General features: G+C 41.2%; 1 protein-coding gene across 4 annotated transcripts in view; it reads left to right on the top strand.

Annotated features, from left to right (window-relative positions):
• The first annotated feature begins 9483 nt into the window (after window positions 1-9483).
• The window catches only part of PIP4K2B (phosphatidylinositol-5-phosphate 4-kinase type 2 beta), a 31015-nt gene continuing 22306 nt past the window's right edge, over window positions 9484-18192 (top strand). For 2 of the 4 annotated variants that reach the window (XM_087892306.1, XM_034416235.3), the window contains exons 1-3: window positions 9551-9917; window positions 10294-10687; window positions 14418-14515. In XM_087892306.1, the coding sequence (XP_087748432.1) occupies window positions 10511-10687; window positions 14418-14515 (275 nt within the window). In that variant the 5' untranslated portion in view covers window positions 9551-9917; window positions 10294-10510. Of the gene's footprint in view, window positions 10688-14417; window positions 14516-18192 lie in introns of all 4 variants that reach the window. The other 2 variants (XM_034416237.3, XM_034416234.3) reach the window with 1 other exon arrangement.

Genomic DNA, 18192 nt, shown 5'->3' with positions numbered 1-18192 from the left:
ATGTGCTTTTGAACTGCTAGATTGGCAGAAGCTGGGACAAATAACGGGAGCTCACCCCATTATGCAGCACTAGGATTCGAACCGCCAAATTGCCTACCTTTCTGATTGACAAGCTCAGTGTCTTATCCACTGAGCCACTGCGAGTAGATAAACAAGGGCATTAAAAGGCCTAGGAAAGTATTATAAACCTGGGATCCCCAACCCCTAAGCCACTGTCCACTACCAACCCTTGAGCCGCTCAGAACTGGGCCGTGGAAATACATGCATGCACATCCCCAATTGCATGAGCAGCAGGTGAGTGTGTGTGTCTGTGCCTGGCACTCAAATGGAGCGCCAGCCACAAATGGAGATGTACGTGTGTGCACACTTGCCCACCACTCGCACCGAACCATCCCATCTTCCCCCCTCCCTCCTGTTGGTCTGCAAAATTGCAAAACTCTGTTTTAAACTGTAGTAAGGAAATGGCCAGTTTAAATTTAGATAGCAATTTATTGATAATATGAACATGCTCTGAAAAAAGTTGGATGGGTTGTTAATTAACAACAAATTGTTAACGACTTCTTTGGAAGGATTTGTAAAAGGTGCCCCTTTAACGACTAACAGTGCGATATTGAATGGAGTAAATGGGCCTAAAAGAAACATAGGCCTTCACCCTGTAAGTTTTAATACACAGTTGCAAGCAGCTTAATCTGGGCAACCAGCAAAATTGCTTTAGCATGAAACTAATGTAAGACCAAAGAAGATCCCATTCATAGAAACAATTCTAGATCAATTGTGGTTTGCAAACTTAAGTTTAAAGGCTGCAACACAAGGAATACTTTGCAGTAGTCCCTTTATGAGACTTACTAGTACATAATTCACCACAGCAAACTCATTCATATAGAGATGAACCTCCTGCATCAACCAAAGCTGATAAAAAGTTTGTGCCATTTATGTCTGCATTGGATTCAGGACAATTATATATAGCAAACCTATTTAACAAGAAAAAAACAACAGATATAGTCCCCAATTCTCGAAACATATCTTCCAACTTTGATTCATTGTTTTACACTCAGTCCCTTACAACCTAAGGATGTATGGAAACTGGTGACTCAAGAGTGCAGGAAAGGAGAAATGTAAGCGTTATTGGCATATGCCGCTAGCATACATGTAGCCTTTGTTTAACTACCGCGATGGAGGCAGCAAGTCCATCTCTAAGCAAGACATCACATGACTGCAGTAGATGTAGCATATCACTTCTGCTGCAGTTGTTTAGCAAGACATGATATACAACCATGTGAAAAAGTATATCCTCTTTGACTTCTATGCTTTTATATATCAGGACATAGTAAAATCATGTGGTCCTTAACAGTTCTTAAAAGTAAGTAAATATAACCTCAGATGAACAACACATGGCATACTATACCATGTCATCATTTATTGTGCAAATTGTATAACTTATGATTCAATAGCTTGTAGAACCACCTTTAGCAACAAGAACCTGAAGTAATCATTTTCTGCATCACTATCAGTCTCTTACATTGTTGTGGATAAATTTTGGCCCACTCTTCTTTAGATGACCTCAGTTCATTGAGGTTTGTGAGCATTCGTGAGCATTTGTGCACAGCTCTTTTTAGATCCCACCATAGCATTTCAATCAGGTTGAGATCTGGACTCTGACTGGGCCATTGTAACAACTTGCTTCTTTTCTTTTTCAGCCATTTTGTGATAATTTGCTAATGTACGTGGGATCGTTGTCCTGTTGAATGACCCAGTATTGGCCACGTTTTAGCTATCAGACAGATGGCCTCCCATTTGATTCTGGAATATATTGGTATACATTCATGGAAATTCATGGTTGACTCAAGGACTGCTAGGTGTCCAGATCTTGTGACTGCAAAACTAACCAAATCATTACCCCTCCATGCTTGACAGTATGAGATGTTTGTGCTGATATTACCATTTGGTTTTCACTAAACTTGGCACTGTGCAGCATGGCCAGAAATGTCTACTTTGGCCTCATCTGTCCAAAGGACAATGTTCCAGAGGTCTTGTGATTTGTTCAGATGCAAACCTAAGCCATACTGCCATGCTCTTTTTAGCTAGAAGAGCCTTTCTCTGGCAACCTTCCAAACAAACCATATTTGTTTAGTCTTTTTCTAATTGTACTGCATTATTTATTTATTTATTTATTTTGTCGCATTTCTATGCCACCCAACTCCCAAGGGACTCTGGGCGGCTTACAACAGAGAATAAAAAATTGCAACAATATCCCATGCAAAAGTTAAAAGAAGACATTAAAATATTAAAACGGTCTCGAAGATAGCCTGGTCCTGAGCCATGTAGGGCTTTAAAGGTAATAACCAACACCTTGAATTGCGCCTGGAGACCGATAGGGAGCCAGTGCAGCTCGCGGAGAATTGGTGTAATGTGGGTGTATCTAAGTGCACCCACTATAACTCGCGTGGCTGCATTCTGGACCAACTGTAGTCTCCGAACACTTTTCAAGGGTAGCCCCATGTAGAGCATGTTGCAATAGTCCAGCCATGAGGTGACAAGGGCATGAGTGACTGTGAGGAGAGCCTCCTGATCCAAGTAGGGTCGCAATTGGTGCACCAGATGAACCTGTGCAAAGGTCCCCCTAGCTACAGCTGTCAGATGTTGTTCCAATCTCAGCTGTGAGTCTAGAAGGACACCCAAATTGCGAGCCCATTCTGAGGGGGGCACTTTCTCTCCCCCCAGAACCAAGGATGGACAATCGAATAGTCTTTAGGGGGCAATACCCAGAGCCATTCGGTCTTGTCTGGGTTTAGTCTGAGCCTGTTGACTCCCATCCAGATCTTCACAGCCTCCAGGCACCGGCACATCACATCTACCGCCTCACTGAACTGACGAGGGGTGGAGATATACAGCTGGGTATCAGCATATTGCTGATATCCCACCCCGTGTCATCGGATGATTTCACCCAGTGGTTTCATGTAGATGTTAAATAGGGGAGAGAGGACCAAGCCCTGAGGCACCCCGCAGACGAGGGGCCTAGGGGACAATCTCTGTCCTCCTATCAGCACCTACTGTGATCAACCAGAGAGATAGGAGGTGAACCACCACAACATGGTGCCTCCAAACTCCCAGCTCTCTTAGTCCCCCCAGAAGGATACCATGTTCGATGGTATTGAAAGCCACTGAGAGGTCAAGTAGCACCAAGATAGAGGAATGACCCCTGTCTAGGGCTCACCAGAAATCATCCATCGGCATGACCAAGGCAGTTTCCGTGCTATAGCCAGGTCTGAAGCCGGACTGAAAAGGGTCCAGATAATCGGTTTCATCCAATGACCGCAGGAGCTGAAGTGCCACCACTTTCTCTACAACCTTTTCCACAAAGGGTAGGTTGGAGACTGGACAAAAGTTTTTTAATTCTGCTGGGTCCAGGGAAGGCTTCTTGAGGAGGAGCCTTACAACCTCTTCCTTTAATGGCTGCGGGAAGGACCCCTCCCTCAAGGATGCGTTAACTACAGCCTTGTCCACTTCCTCAGGAGTCACTGGCTCAAACTCCTCCCATACAATAGGACTAAGACCCGTCCCGTCATCTCGGTCGGTATTGCCCAATCAGAGTCCAGGTCCATCTGAATCAGAAAGATTTTATCCGACAGAAACTGCACAAATTCTACCCTACAAAGGCTCTTCCGTTCCCCCAACCTTAAGGAGGGAGCGAGTAACCCTAAATAGGGCAGCTGGGCGAGAATCCGCAGATGCGATAAGTGTGGAAAAATGTGAACATTTTGCCACCTGTATCACCACTAAGTAAGTCCTAACAAGGACTCTCAAAAGTATTCTGTCGGATTCGGATTTACTGGTCCTCCAGCGTCGCTCTAGACGTCTCTTCTGGCGCTTCATCTCCCGGAGCTCCTCAGTAAACCAGGGAGCTTTCCTGGATCCACTGCCATTGAGAGGCTGCAAAGGCGCAATCCGGTCCAATGCCCCGGATGCCGCCTTATGCCAGGCAGCAACTAGGGTTTCGGCCGGACTGTGGACAAGGGAGTCAGGTATCTCCCCAAGCTCCTTCTGAAACCCTTCAGGGTCCATTAGGTGTCTGTGGTGGAACCACTTAATCAGCTCTGCCTCCCTGCGATGGAGGAGTGGCATCTTAAAGTCCAACCTCAACAGGAAATGATCTGACCACGACAAGGGAGAGACCTCTATACCCCTTAATTCCAGATCATATCTCCACTGCTCCGAGAGCAGTGAACTTTAACATTTGACATGCTAATTGAGGCCTGTAGAGTTTGAGATGTAACTCTTGGATTTTTTGCAGTTTCTCTGAGCATTGGACAGGTCTAATATTGGGATAAATTTGCTGGGACGTTCATTCCTGGAAGATTAACAACTGTCTTGCATGTTTTCCACTTGTGAATAATCTTCCCCACTGTAGCAAGATAGACTTCAAATTGTTTGGAATTGGCCTTATAATCCTTCACATATTGATGGGCAGCAACTATTGCTCCTCTAAGATTATTGCTGATGTTTTTACTCTTTGGCATTATATTAACAGACATCTCAATTCTGAGGACCAAACTCCTAAAACTTCAGCTTTTATAGAGGTAGTCATGCTTGTTGATAATCAGTTGATCAACGACACTTGATTAGCAGCACCTAGTTACTACTTAACCACTTCATATCTATGGAAATAGTAAGGGTGCACTTCATTTTTATACGCAGCTTCTCCATTTTGTCTTTCTTTTTGTAAAATAAATGATGACATGGGATAATATGTCATATGTTATTGTTCATCATATATTGCAGGGGTCCCCAACCCCTGGGCTTTGGCCGCAGCCTGTTAAAAACAGAGCCACAGGAGAGATGAGCAAGTGCGTGTGCATGTGAAGCTCCACTTGCATGAGTGGAGGGCGCTTGAGGGGAGAGTGCTTGCACTCAGGCACTAAATTCCATTCACGCGAGCAGCAGTGACTTGCGCTCGTGCAAAGTTCCCCTCATATGGAACTTCCGCATGAGCGCAAGTGCCCTCCACTCATGCAAGTGGATCTTCGCACACAAGTACAAGTCCCTTCCACACACATGAGTAGAACTTCATGCACAAGCACAAGCACCCTCTGTTCAAGTGCCCTCCACTCGTGAGTGGAGCTTCGCGCATGAACACCCTCTGTGCACAAAGCCCCGTTTGCACGACTGGAGGGTGTGCGTGCCTGCCGCTCACACAAATGGAGTGCTTCTCACAGACCCATCCCCCTCCGGCGCTGGGCTGATCTATTAAGCTGGGAATGCTGTTGTATTGTATTTACAGTACCTTCTAAGAATTGCCAAGGAACAGATAATTTTTGCTATATCCTGATACATAAATCCATAGGACTCAAAGAAGGTGTACTTTCTTTTTCACATCACTGTATGTGCGATTCATAATTCTACTGCTGGCTTCTCCCATTGATTCTGCTTCTAAGAAGCCAGCTGTGAAGTGCATAAATGATAATCATGTGACTGTGGAATGCTGCATCAGTTGTAAGTATGAGAACTGGTCATAAAATTATTTTTTCAGCATTATCATAGCTTTGAATGGTCACTAAAGACAGCCCTTAAGTGAAGGTGATCTGTACTGCTATCAATTTAACTCCAAATTACAAATGATTCTTCACAATGGATTCATACAGACATTAACATGAAGGAGACCATGACCCTCCAAAGTGGTCAAGCAAAAATTACAATATTGCTTTCTATTTGTGTCCCCCAAAATAGGAACAGAAACAACATAGGAATGTTTCCATGTCCCTAGTTTCCTCAAATGGTCTAACATGTTCAATGCCATCAAAATCTGCAAAAAAATCTAGCAGTAATAACAGAGTAATGCTTCCCCTGATCTCATTGCAAATCATTCAACAAGTCAGCCAAGGCAAATCTGGGAAAAGATCAAGATGATCCATTTCATCGATAGTTCTTGGAGTTGTAATGTTTTCAACTTTTTCCTATTGACCTCACTTCAAATAAAATATTGGTTATTGGTAGGTAGATGTTAAAATCATATGACTAGTGAAGGCTTGTTAATCCAGGCCTCTTACAGGACAATTTTACCTGTAATAGAGAAATAGTGGCCTGAACGATAACTGGAATGATTGGACTTTCAAAGCTGGATAAAGATCTAATGAAAAAAGTGTCACAATCAGACAGCACTTTCCTCAGGAGACAAGTCATGAAACTGATTCTACTGAATTACATGGTACATATCTTCAATAACTGCTTCAAAATTATGACATGAAGCACAAGAAGAAACTGAGTAATCTTGTATGCTTATAACAATACTCAAGAAATGTTCGGGTGCTAGACTGATTGTTAGAGATTAGGACACCTGCTTGTAGATATGGATAGTTTTATGCATATACAATCAGGGAAAAAAAGCATTGTTTTTTTCTAATTGCCCTGGCACAGGCTTTATTTATTTGTTGAATGTATTTGTCCATCTTGCAGTGGAGCTACTCTGGATGGTTTACAACAATAACATAGAAAAGTGATTTTAAAAATGTAAAAATGCAATAGTAAAGGAATGAACCCATAAAAATAAACGGTGAAAGTACAACAATATGAAAAAATGAACAGAGGAGCAGCAGGAAGTGCATGGGGAAGTGGAGTCAGTCAGTCCAGCAACCACCTCCAGTGACAAACTCCTCTACGGGTCTCCAAGCCAATCAGCAAGCCACGTCTTCAGGCCCTTGTAGAAGGATGGGGAGGTGGGGGGGGGTAACTTTACCTGGGGTCAGGATGTTACAGAGGACAAGCACTACAGCAGAGAAGGTTCTTCTGGATTCTTTCAGTTGGAGTTCCTTGACTGACAGGATCCTCAGCAGGCCTCTACCAACACAAGTAGAATGGGCTTGTCTAACATCTTGAACTGCACCCAGAAGTAAATGAGCTGTCTGTGCAGCTCATCAAGCAGTGGTGTAACCTGGGTCATTGTATTTCATGTATTAAGACACTGTATTATGTCTTCACCATATCCTGTCAGACATGTCTATGGACCTGTCTCACAGTAGTCTCATCACTTCATGTTGCATCTTCAGTTGCTTCCTCTTCTCTTTCCTTACACTTTCCCCAGCATTAGAAGGCCCTTCAAGGGCCTTGCTCCCCAGGTTTATCTGCGAGACAATTTCGATACTAGGCTCACGGGATAAGCAGAATGGGACAACTCACCACGACCAATTCACTGCGGCCAACTCACCACAGTTAACTCGCTGTGGCCAACTCACCATGGCAAATCGCCATAAAACAACTTGCCACAGGAAAACTTGCTGTAGGACAATTTAACAACTCAATTATTTAAAATAAATTAAAAAATATTTTTGTCATTCATATTTCATTTTGTCCCTCATGGCATCCTTTAATGATTCTATTTCTTTGATATTAGTGTAACTCTTGTCCTGAAATGAGTTGTTCCATGGCGAGTTGGCCACGCCAGGTTGGCTATGGTGAATTGGCTATGGCAGTTGGCCATAATGAATTGTCATAGACGCCAGAATCAGGTTAGCTTTGCTGCTATTGTATTGACTTCCCTGCTGCGTAGCAACTTTCCTGCCTGAGCTGTTAAGAGTCCATCTCTGGATTGGCAGTGGAATTCCTCAGACTTGGTTTTGGGTGACTTCAGTCTGCCTTCCTTGAGTTCAGCTTGAGAAGCAGCTCAAGAGTTCATGACCTCCATAATGGCTATGAGTCTATTCCAGATTGTCACAGGTCCAATTTGGAACAGTGGTCACACACATCAGATCTAATATTTTATTGGTGCAATGTCAACATCATTTGGTGATGAATCTAACATTATCCCCCATCATGGTCAGATCACATTCTAATATTCCTGAGACTCTTTTACATCACGCTCCCCTTTAGGGAAATCAGACCCATTTGAGCAGTCTATCCCTGGAGACTGATGGACCCAACTGGATCTGAGAAAGAACTGGGTCATATCCCAAAAGATTTGCTGCATGGTCCTGCCAAAGCCTTAACAGCCTAGAATCAAAAGGCCATGGGGATTGACAAGATCGCACCTATGCAACCTCTTGGCCATTTGCTCTCATTTTCTGTGGTTCATGGAGAAACTGAAGAGTTCTGAAACAAGTTGAGAGGTTTGGAGCAGGAGTACCCAACCCCTGGGCCGCAGATCGGCAGTGGTCCATGGCTCGTTATGAACTGGTCCACGCATGCAAATGAAACCCATCCAAACACGAGTGTGATCCAGAAACTATGCTCCCTCAATCCACAGAAAAACACCTTCCGTGGAACTGGTCCTGGTGCCCAAAATGTGAGGGTTCACTGCTCTAGAGTACCTCTGGAGAAAAATGAAGGATGACTGGGCATTATTAAGGCCTCTTAAGAGCCGCTATTAAGGCCTATCTCATGGCGATAAAAATTGGAAAACAAAAAACAATAGGGCTCTGTTATTGCATCTGCAGAGTCTTGTTCCTTGGCCCTGTTCCAAATCATCCAATTTCTCCTCGGCAAGGTGAAGGGGCTCAGACAATCATCTCCCTGAAAATAAGACCCTGTCTTATAATTTTTTGAACCCTGGAATAAGCGCTTGGCCTTATTGCCATGCGCTCAAAAGCCCGATTGGGCTCATTATCAGGGGATGTCTTATTTTTGGGGAAACAGGGTACCTAGGATGCTGGCAGCAACCCCTGTCGACCATCAACACCAGTCAATGATATTTGTGATGCGTTTTTGAATGTTCAGTTGACTTGAGTTTCATGTTTGCTGAATAGAAGTTTATAATTGTAGTAGTAATAATAGTAATAATATATCCTAACTTTGCAAAAACCAATCCTACCCAAAACTTTGGGGAGAGGAAAAAAACTTACTTTTTTCTAATTTTTTTGTGGGATAGGTTCCCCAACCCCCCCAGCCCCATATGGATTGGAAGTCAGAGTAGAGCAAAACAAAACAAAACAGAGGCACGTGTTTTCCATCTAAAATAAAAGGCCATAAATGTGTGTACCTAATCAACATGGTCATTAGTTTAGCTGTTTTTCTTTTTAAGCCGGCAAAAAACGGAAGAAAGCGACCAGCAATTAAACTACTGGCTGGATGTTCTGCAGAAAACGGAAGAATTTTTTCACTTATTCTAATAGCAACCGCTACTCCTACCAGAGGTGGCGCTGTCTCTAAAATAGAACCCTTCTGTGACATACAGTCATAATGTCTCATTCATAACTCTAGGTGCTCCGTTGTTGATTGGTTATTTGGTCCGTAAAACGGAGAAATACCAATCTATTTGATACAATACCCTCTTCGGAACAAACTATCTTTTCAAGAAAGGCAATTAAAGGAAAAGTTAGTGGATTTGCTAACTGCGCGTTATTTTAAAATAATTAATCCAAACCACATTGTTTTGTCACAACATAATTTCTTGACTCTTTTTAAATGAACTGTTACTACAATAATTTTCTCCTTCAATTTCTCAAATAGAAATGGAACATTCCGCTCTCCCCTCCCTTTATTCGTCGCCATCTTGACGCCTCTTTTGCGCAGGAGTCGATGGCACAACTTGTTCTGCGGTGGAACAAACCACGGAAAGGGAAGCATGGGGGGGAGGGAAAGTGGGGTGGGGCGATATATTCATAGCGGGTGAAACTAATCGAACCATGTTGTAAAGTGTGTGTGGGGGGGTGTTAAGGTTAAGGCTCGCTTGGGGAGGGAGGTGGACATTACTATGCGATAACTGACAGGGGGTGGGGCTTCGATCTAACTATGATGTGAAAGGGGAGTTATGGTGTGGTGCCCGGTTCTGTGAACGGAACTCTTGCTTGTAGCGAGGGGAAGGGTGTGTGCCTGTGGGTGGTACTGTTGTGATTGGTGCGTGTGCATGTGCACCTGTGTGTATCTCCTATCTATTCCGCTGAATTAGGTGGACAGAAAAAAACAGAAGAACGACGACGGGTGGAGAGAAGGTTGTACCGTTGTGAACGCTTTTTTTTTTTTTTTTAAACGTGGGGAGGGGGGAGGTGAGGGATACGGCTGGCTTAATTGCACTGGGACTAGTCTAGGTGGAAAAAGGGAGGGCTGGATGGTACCATTTTGGGGGGCTGGTGGGGAGAATTAAAGAAGTACCTCAGATTCGAATGATACTCAACCGCGGTTGAGCGGAGAAGAATAGAAGCGGTGCCTTTAACGGCCCGCTGTGATCTGAAGGTCGGAAAAAGGCAAGAAGAAGCACCACTTCAAGAGTTTAGAAAGGTATCCATGGTGGCATCAGTGATGAGAGGCTGGTTCTAGTGGTACCTTGCAAGGAAGTGTCAAGTCTAACCAGCCTGTGTATGTACCCAGTGGTGCCATTTTGAGCTGATACAAGTCCTACCTTCAAAGAGTGAGGAGGGAGAGTGGCTTGAATACTGAAGGGAGCAGAAGTCTGGGCCTTTCCTTGGAGATCCGTTTTGACATGACTGCCCAGGTTGGAGGGACCCAAGGAGAGGCATGAAAAAACTCTGCTTTTAGGAGGAGGCCAATATTTGTTCAAGCAGCCCCAAGGACTCTTCTCTCTGCCATGGCTTCAAACTGTACTGGAGGCACAGCGGCTGCAAGCGCTGGCTCAGCTATAGGTGCTGCCCTCAGTGCTTCCAAGACCAAGACCAAGAAGAAGCATTTCGTCTGCCAGAAAGTGAAACTCTTCCGAGCCTCTGAACCGCTCCTGAGTGTCCTTATGTGGGGAGTCAACCACACGGTGAGCAAGAGCTGCACAGTTCACCTCCCACCTCTTTGAACTTAAGACCTCTCAACTAGAGAGGCACATCCTGCTGTTGAATATTTGTCTCTTCTTACCACTATTATGTAGCATCTCTTGCGTTGATTATTAGATACAGGGTAAACATCTTTATTTTGGTATTTATATAGCAGAATCCATATCTTGCATGAAAACAAATATTGGAAAATTGTAGAGAAAGGTATAATTAAAAAATGGACAGCAGGTAAAAATTTTCTAAAATGATTACAAAGGGGAAGCAATTCTGTGTTGAATGAATTTCAGAGTCTTCCTCTATAGAAGATAGAACTTCTTTACTGTCATCTTTCTTCTCACACCTGTGAGAGGGAATTTGGTGGAAGTGGAGCATGTGGGTGGGTGTGTATTGTACGGTACCTATTAACTTCTTTAAAAAGCTCTGCTTTTCCTGAACGTGATTTAAGGAGGAACAACATTTTTGTTGAATCGCCCTTCTCCTTCAAAATCAGGATTGCTTCACAATTTTAGTTTTTAGAACAAACCAGGAGATTATCTTTATTCAGAAGTCAACTCTTGAGTTTAAGAACACTGCTCTGTATATAGGACTGTAGCTTCAAATCGTCAGCAGCAGATTCTGATTTTTGTAACCTATGTTGTCATCTGGGTTCAGTAAATCCCTTTTTGCATATTCTTTACCAAGGATGAGTTGATTTTCTGTATTTTAAATGATTGCTTGCCTGGATAACTGTCTTCATAAAGCAGGAACGTAAGTTCTCTGAATTAAGAAGGAATAACAGATGGTAATTTTTTCAATATCCAGAATAATACTATATAATTCTTAAATATCTACAAATATTATGATAAATCATTTTGTTGGAATCTGCCTGAATACATTTATGCATTGTCTCAGTTGTAGAAAGCAATAAAAAGCTCTTGCCTTTTCAGAGTCCAGGGACAGAAATGTACACATCTTAGAAATCCTAGTGAGCATTGTCAACTAGTAGCCCCAGAATATCTGAAAAGTTGCAGTTTAGAGGAAGGTTACTAAAAAATATTCACCAACAAACTTAACAAGCTTTAGTTAGTAAAATGGTCTCAAAGAAATTGAGATTATTCAATAGTAGCAGTGCTGACAAGTGGAGATATTTTTTTTAATATCAATCATACAAGCCCTATTGCATGTTGTATGTACACATCTGAATGGGAAATTATGGTGTAGATGGACTACAAATCCCAGTATTTTTATAATCAATCATGCTCCCTGAGTTTGCTGGGAATAATTCAGCAATGACCACACAGGTAGTCTGTGGTTAACAATGGTAATTGCGACGAGAATTTCTGTTGTTAAGGGATGCAGTCATGACATGTAACATCACATGACTACATTGCTTAGCGCTGGCAAGCCTGGAAATTCCCATTGCTATCATTAACTGAATTTCACGGTTCATTAGGGGAGGACCCATCCTGAACCAAGCCATTCCCAAGTTATGTCCTCCCCTCCACATGCTTTGATAAGATAAGGGACTACCTCCTCTGTCTCTTCCTGAACTCCCCTTATTTGTCTATCTTCTCCCCAATCTCTCCACTTTTGGCTACCCGTTAGCTCCCCCAACCACCCAATCCTTACCCCTACATCTTACATCACTGCAGTACCAGCCAGGGCCTTCTTTTGCAGTTCCTTCTTTTGGGCCATTGCAGCCAAGACTTCTCTCGCACCCCAGCCAGGATTTCTATTCGCATGCTAACCTGGGCCTCATTTAGGTCCCAGTTGCCCAGCTGGGACCTTCTTTCATGAAAGAAGCCTGGCATGTGAAAGAAGATTCGGTTAGAAGGATTCTTATATGCTGGGGCTTTTGTGCATATGCCAAACATCTTTTGCAAAGGGCTTTGGGTGGGACATAAGAGTAACCTCAGCTACACTGATGCAAAACAAGGCCTTGGTCAGTGTAGTAGTGACTTATGGTATAATGAATATAGTAGCAGGTAGGGCCAGTAGCAGCAGTGGGTAAGTGGGCAGTTGTAAATTAAGATGTGGGTCTAAATTTTGTTCATATGAGAATGTTCATATTGCTCATAGGAGAATGTTGCAACAGACAGAACATTGAGGACTAACAAGACGTCTCTTTGTTCAACACCATTGTTGCTAAAGAATAGAAATTAAGCAAGATTTATCTGTAGGTGCTTAACTGACAGGGAATATGGTCTAATGGTTAAGGCAATTGGCCAGAAACCAGGTGACTGAGTTCTAATCCTGTTTTAGGCATGAAAGCTGACTTTTCTTTCAGCCCACAATGACAGGATCAGGCAACAAACAAGTCAGTCAATTCTTAATGAATCAACATTGACGTGATCTGAAAAAGTGGATCCTGCATTAGGGAAAATAAGGAAAAAAATATGTAGATGGTTAAACTTGATTCATGCAACTGCAATTGCAATAGGTTTAATTATTTAGAAGTCACTGGTAAATATTTGCAGTGAATAGGAATATTTGTGAATGTTTGGTGAATATTATTTATATGAACAAAGTGTCTTCTCCAAGTCACTTTATTTACCAGTAGGTGTTTGTTTATACGCTACATTGTGGGGAAAAACCATATATTGTTTTTGCAGTAGCAATAAATACTATTGAATAAAAATGCCTGACAACTAGAGTTGAATATATTTATCATCTATCATCTTGTTTGGTACTTGATTTATCTGATGGAAAATTAATGGCCAAATACAAATATATATGTAATATAGCACATGAAGTTGAGAAAAAACAAACTACTGTGTTTCTCCAAAAAGAAGACTGGGTCTTATTTTCTTTTGACCTCTGAAAAAATAGGTAGGCCTTCTTTTTGGAGGGTTGTAATTATTGACTCACCTCGTGGTGATGGAACTGACAGTCCTGCCCAGCAGGAGCCTGCTGCTGGCCCACTTCTTCTGCAGCTGCTTGCCGCCACTTGCACACATTGCCCCGGCCTTCATTTTGCCTTCAGATGCCTTCCGGCAGGCATCTAAAGGCAAAACGGAGATCGGGGCAATGTGTACGAGTGGTGGCAAGCGGCCGCAGAAGAAAGAGAGGCAGGTGTCGGGGTGTGCAAGGTCTGGTAAGTAGGGCAGCTTCACTCCCCCACCCCCACTGTAGCTTATTTTTTACCTGTGTGTCTTGCCCCACCCACTGCACACCAGAGTGGGCAGGGTCCTAATTAGGGCTTAATTTGATTGCATGCACTCAAAAACATGATAGGGCTTCTTTTCAAGGTAGGTCATCTTTTTGGAGAAACAAGGTAATAAGAAAAATAACATTTTAGCAAGTGCTTACCATACTTTCAAACACATTCTAGCATCAAAATACAATCAGATGATTAACTAAAAGTATGAGTTATTAGGACAGATCTGAAATTATTAATAGAGACATAAATAATTATCTGAATAAAAATTGAGACAGAGAAAGAGAAACATTACACTGTCATATAAATTATGCAAACTCATAAACTGGAGATAGCAACTGATAATGATGGTGATGTAGATGACGTAGCCTAGAGCACTCAGATACCTATGATTTCTTCTTTCAATAAATATCACCCCTTTCCTAACTCTGTTTTCTTGACCATATTCATTTAATGTTGAAACTGCCAGTAAACGTTAATGGGATTTATTGGCTCTACCATTGTACATTCCAACAATTCAGGTGACTTCCTTTCTTTTTTCCCTCACATCCTGTTTAGATGTTGCATTTCTTTTGCAGATTAATGAGTTGAGTAATGTCCCTGTCCCTGTTATGTTAATGCCAGATGACTTTAAAGCCTACAGCAAGATTAAAGTGGACAATCATCTTTTCAATAAGTGAGTAATAAATATTTTTGATTAAGATATACTCCCCCATTCCCCATTTAACTTCAGTATCTGAATAGATGGCTTGTTATGAATACATAATGACATGAATCAGAATGTTGCAGAAGAGAATGTGACATGAAAGAAACACAACTATTATAAAAGAGTAACTTGAACTCAGCACGATTCCTTAGTCTGAATGTGCTCTATGTCCAGTCATGAAAGGATATGATTGGGGACTACAGTTCATTTTCTGATAAAACCAGGACATAGAGGATAAAATCCTTTCTGTACCAAATTTGTTGACTGCTCAAGTATTACTGAATTTTCATGAACCAGATATTTAAGAAGTATCTCTCTCTCTCTTTATGCCTCCCTATTCTTTAGATCTGTTCTGTGTGTCATGTTCAATACAGTAGAAATCAAAGAAATAATAGGTTACAATGCTTTGCAGAGGGAGAAAGGCATTGATTTTGTTTTTGATGCCTCTCTTTGTGTTCTTTAGAACCCATATTGACTATTCATTGTGGCTTTTAAAGCTAGCTGAAAATTTGCAGGACTTTTTTTTCTACTTCTGTTTTTATTATGCCTTTTGGGATTTAAATTCTTTTTTAGTTGTATATTTTAAAATGCTTGTTGGAAAAGCAGTTTGTAAACATTAATTGAGATTTTACATCTTGACAAACTTTGGGATTTGAATATAGAATAGAAAGCAAACTAACTCAATGTCAGAAATGTTAGGTTGGGAGAACTGAGTTGGATAGACAATCATGCTGATCCTCGACAGGAGATTTGACTTCAAAGAAGGATTGAAATATACACACTAGGGGTGAGGTGGCATCATTGACTCATCCCTAATACGCTTTGAAGGAGACAATCTCAAGTACACACATTAACCTTTGGTAATATTACAATTGTCAGGCAACCTAGATTAACTCTTAATAATTAGATGTTTGTTAAATTTTTTTCCATTAATGCCATTAGTATAATTTGAATAATATGTATAGTTTGGACAACAATTTTTAATGGATCAAGAATGTTTTGTAGATATAAAGAAAACTTCTTTTCTTCTTTAATAGCCTATCATCATCATCATCATCATCATCATCATCATCATCATCATCATCATCTTTTTAGCCATATATCCATTGCAGCATGAAAGCCTCTTCCACATGTTTCCAACCAATATAATTCTGAGCTTCCTTTTGCCAATTGGGCCCACGATACTTGCTGATTTCATCGATCCATCTTATTTTAAGTCTCTTTCATAGATGCTTTTTATCAAGTGGGATCCATTCTATGACTGCCTTTGTCTACCTGCCATCAGTTCTTGCTATATGATCAGCCCATTTCCATTTCAATTCTTTCACTCTCTTAATAATATTGTATATTTTTATTTGTTGTCTAATCCATGTGCAGGTCTTTCTTTTTGTCTTGTGATACTGAGCATGTATCTTTCCATGGCACCACTTGTAGCTTTTGTGTTGATAGCAATAGCATTTAGCCTTATATACTGCTTCATAGGGCTTTACAGCCCTCTCTAAGCGGTTTACAGAGTCAGCATATTGCCCTCAACAATCTGGGTTTTCATTTTACTGACCTCAGAAGGATGGAAGGATGAGTACTGAAGTAGACTGCAGTACTGTATTCTAACCACTGCTCCACCATGGCTCATAGTGTTCACCAGCATATGTTAGAGCAGATAACACTGATCAAAAACTTTCTCATCAGGTACAGGAGAAGCTTGTTCTTGAAAATTATGCTTAATCACATTTAACAATCTTTTCAGTTTCCTTTATTGTATCACTTTTTATTGAGATCTGTTGCCAAGGTATATGTAGTGGTCTACTACATCTAGTTCTTCTCCAGATATATTTTTTCCCCCTTTGGTTAATTTATTAAACATAACCTGGTTCTTTTTCAGGATTATTTTTAAGCCAAATGGTTCTCCTGCTTTGTGCAGCTCCTGTATGTGTCTTTGTAGCTCTTCTGGGTCTTGTGAGAAGAGAACATCATCATCTGCAAGTTTTAAGTGATTTAAATAGGCACCATTGATTTTTATTCCATCTTTTGCCCAGTCTAGTTTGCAAAATACATCTTCAAGGCAGGCTGAGAAAAGGATGGTGATATTGTATTACCTTGTCATACACCTCATTTTATGTTGATTTCTATTTTAAGATCATTAAGGCAAATTGTCATCAATGTTTTTTCATATATTCATTGTAGTAGGTTTACACTGCGCCTTGATTGAGCAATGCATTAATTATTGCTTGCTGGAATACTGAATCAAACACCTTTTCGTAGTCAATGAAATCCATGCACAGAGGCATGATGTACTTATGCCTTTCAATGACTTGCTGAACAACCTGGATGTGATCCATTGAGCTGTAGCCACTTCTGAACCCTGCCTGGTCCTTTGGTTGTGCATCACTTAATGTTCTCAATATTCTTTTTGCTATTATCTTGGTGAAAGCCTTGTAAATGACTGAAAGAAAACTTATTGGGAAGTAGTTTTTTAAATCAACCTGGAGCCCCTTTCTTATGTATAAGAATCACTTCAGCATTTTTCCCTGCGCTGGGTATTTTTTCTTCTCTGGGGCATCTTGAATACAGTTTTGCTAGTATTTTGTGTAAACTGTGACCACCAGCTTTCAGCATTTCAACCGTAACACAATCATTTTCCGAAGCTTTGCTATTTTTCATTGATTTTATGGCATTTTTTAGTTTAGTTTAGTTTAGTTTAGTTTATTACACACACACACACACACACACACACACACACACACGTGTATGTATATGTACACACACACACACACACACACACACTGTTTCCCCTAAAATAAGACATCCCTTGATAATAAGCCCAATTGGCTTTTGAGCGCATGCACTAAAATACCCCCCCCCCTGAAAATAAGCCCTCCCTGATAATATTTAAACGCATGTGCAGCCGGTCCCCACCATTTCCTCTGGTTAGGGTTAGGGAAACAGAGCTGGAAATCAGGTAAGATGGCAAGAGGAGCCCTATCTTGCTCCATGCGCCCCAAAGTAATAAGACATCCCCGAAAATAAGGCCAAGCACTTATTTCAGGGTTCAAAAAAATATAAGAAAGGGTCTTATTTTTGAGGAAACACGGTATATTAATTTATTTTATACACTTTTTGGCACTAACAGCTTATTACTCATTATTTTTTGTTTTTCATGATGTCTATCATTTTTATATGCTTTTTTCAGCAGTCTATTTTCACTTAAGCTTGTACCATTCTATTGATGACAGTACAATTGCAGAATATGGTTTTATCACTTGACTTGATGTAGTCAACTTTGCTTGGGTACCCAGATGGACTCTTCTATATATCCATGTTCTGTTAGCTTTTTTTCTTGTAAAATGAGTTCATGATATAAAGTTCCTGTCCTTTAGCAAAATCTACTAGTTTGTCGCCTCTATTATCTCGTTCACACTTCCATACAGGCCAGTTGCTTTTTCTCCAGGTATTGTTCTTCCTATTCTTGCATTAAAGTCACCCATTAGTATTTTGTTGACATTTTTCTTTGTCTTGAAGGCAGGCCACATTGTTATAACACTCTTCAAAATCTCATCATCACTATAGCTTATTGTTGGCGTGTAAGATTGGATGATTTGAAGCATGTATTGTTTGTTCAATTGAATGATCATTGGACTACTCTGTCT

Source organism: Pantherophis guttatus, chromosome 4, assembly GCF_059756535.1.
Source record: "Pantherophis guttatus breed Tessera chromosome 4, ASM5975653v1, whole genome shotgun sequence".
NCBI classification, from domain to species: Eukaryota; Metazoa; Chordata; class Lepidosauria; order Squamata; family Colubridae; genus Pantherophis; species Pantherophis guttatus.
The sequence above is the reverse complement of the archived record's forward strand: the minus strand, read 5'-3'. Positions and strand labels throughout refer to the sequence as shown.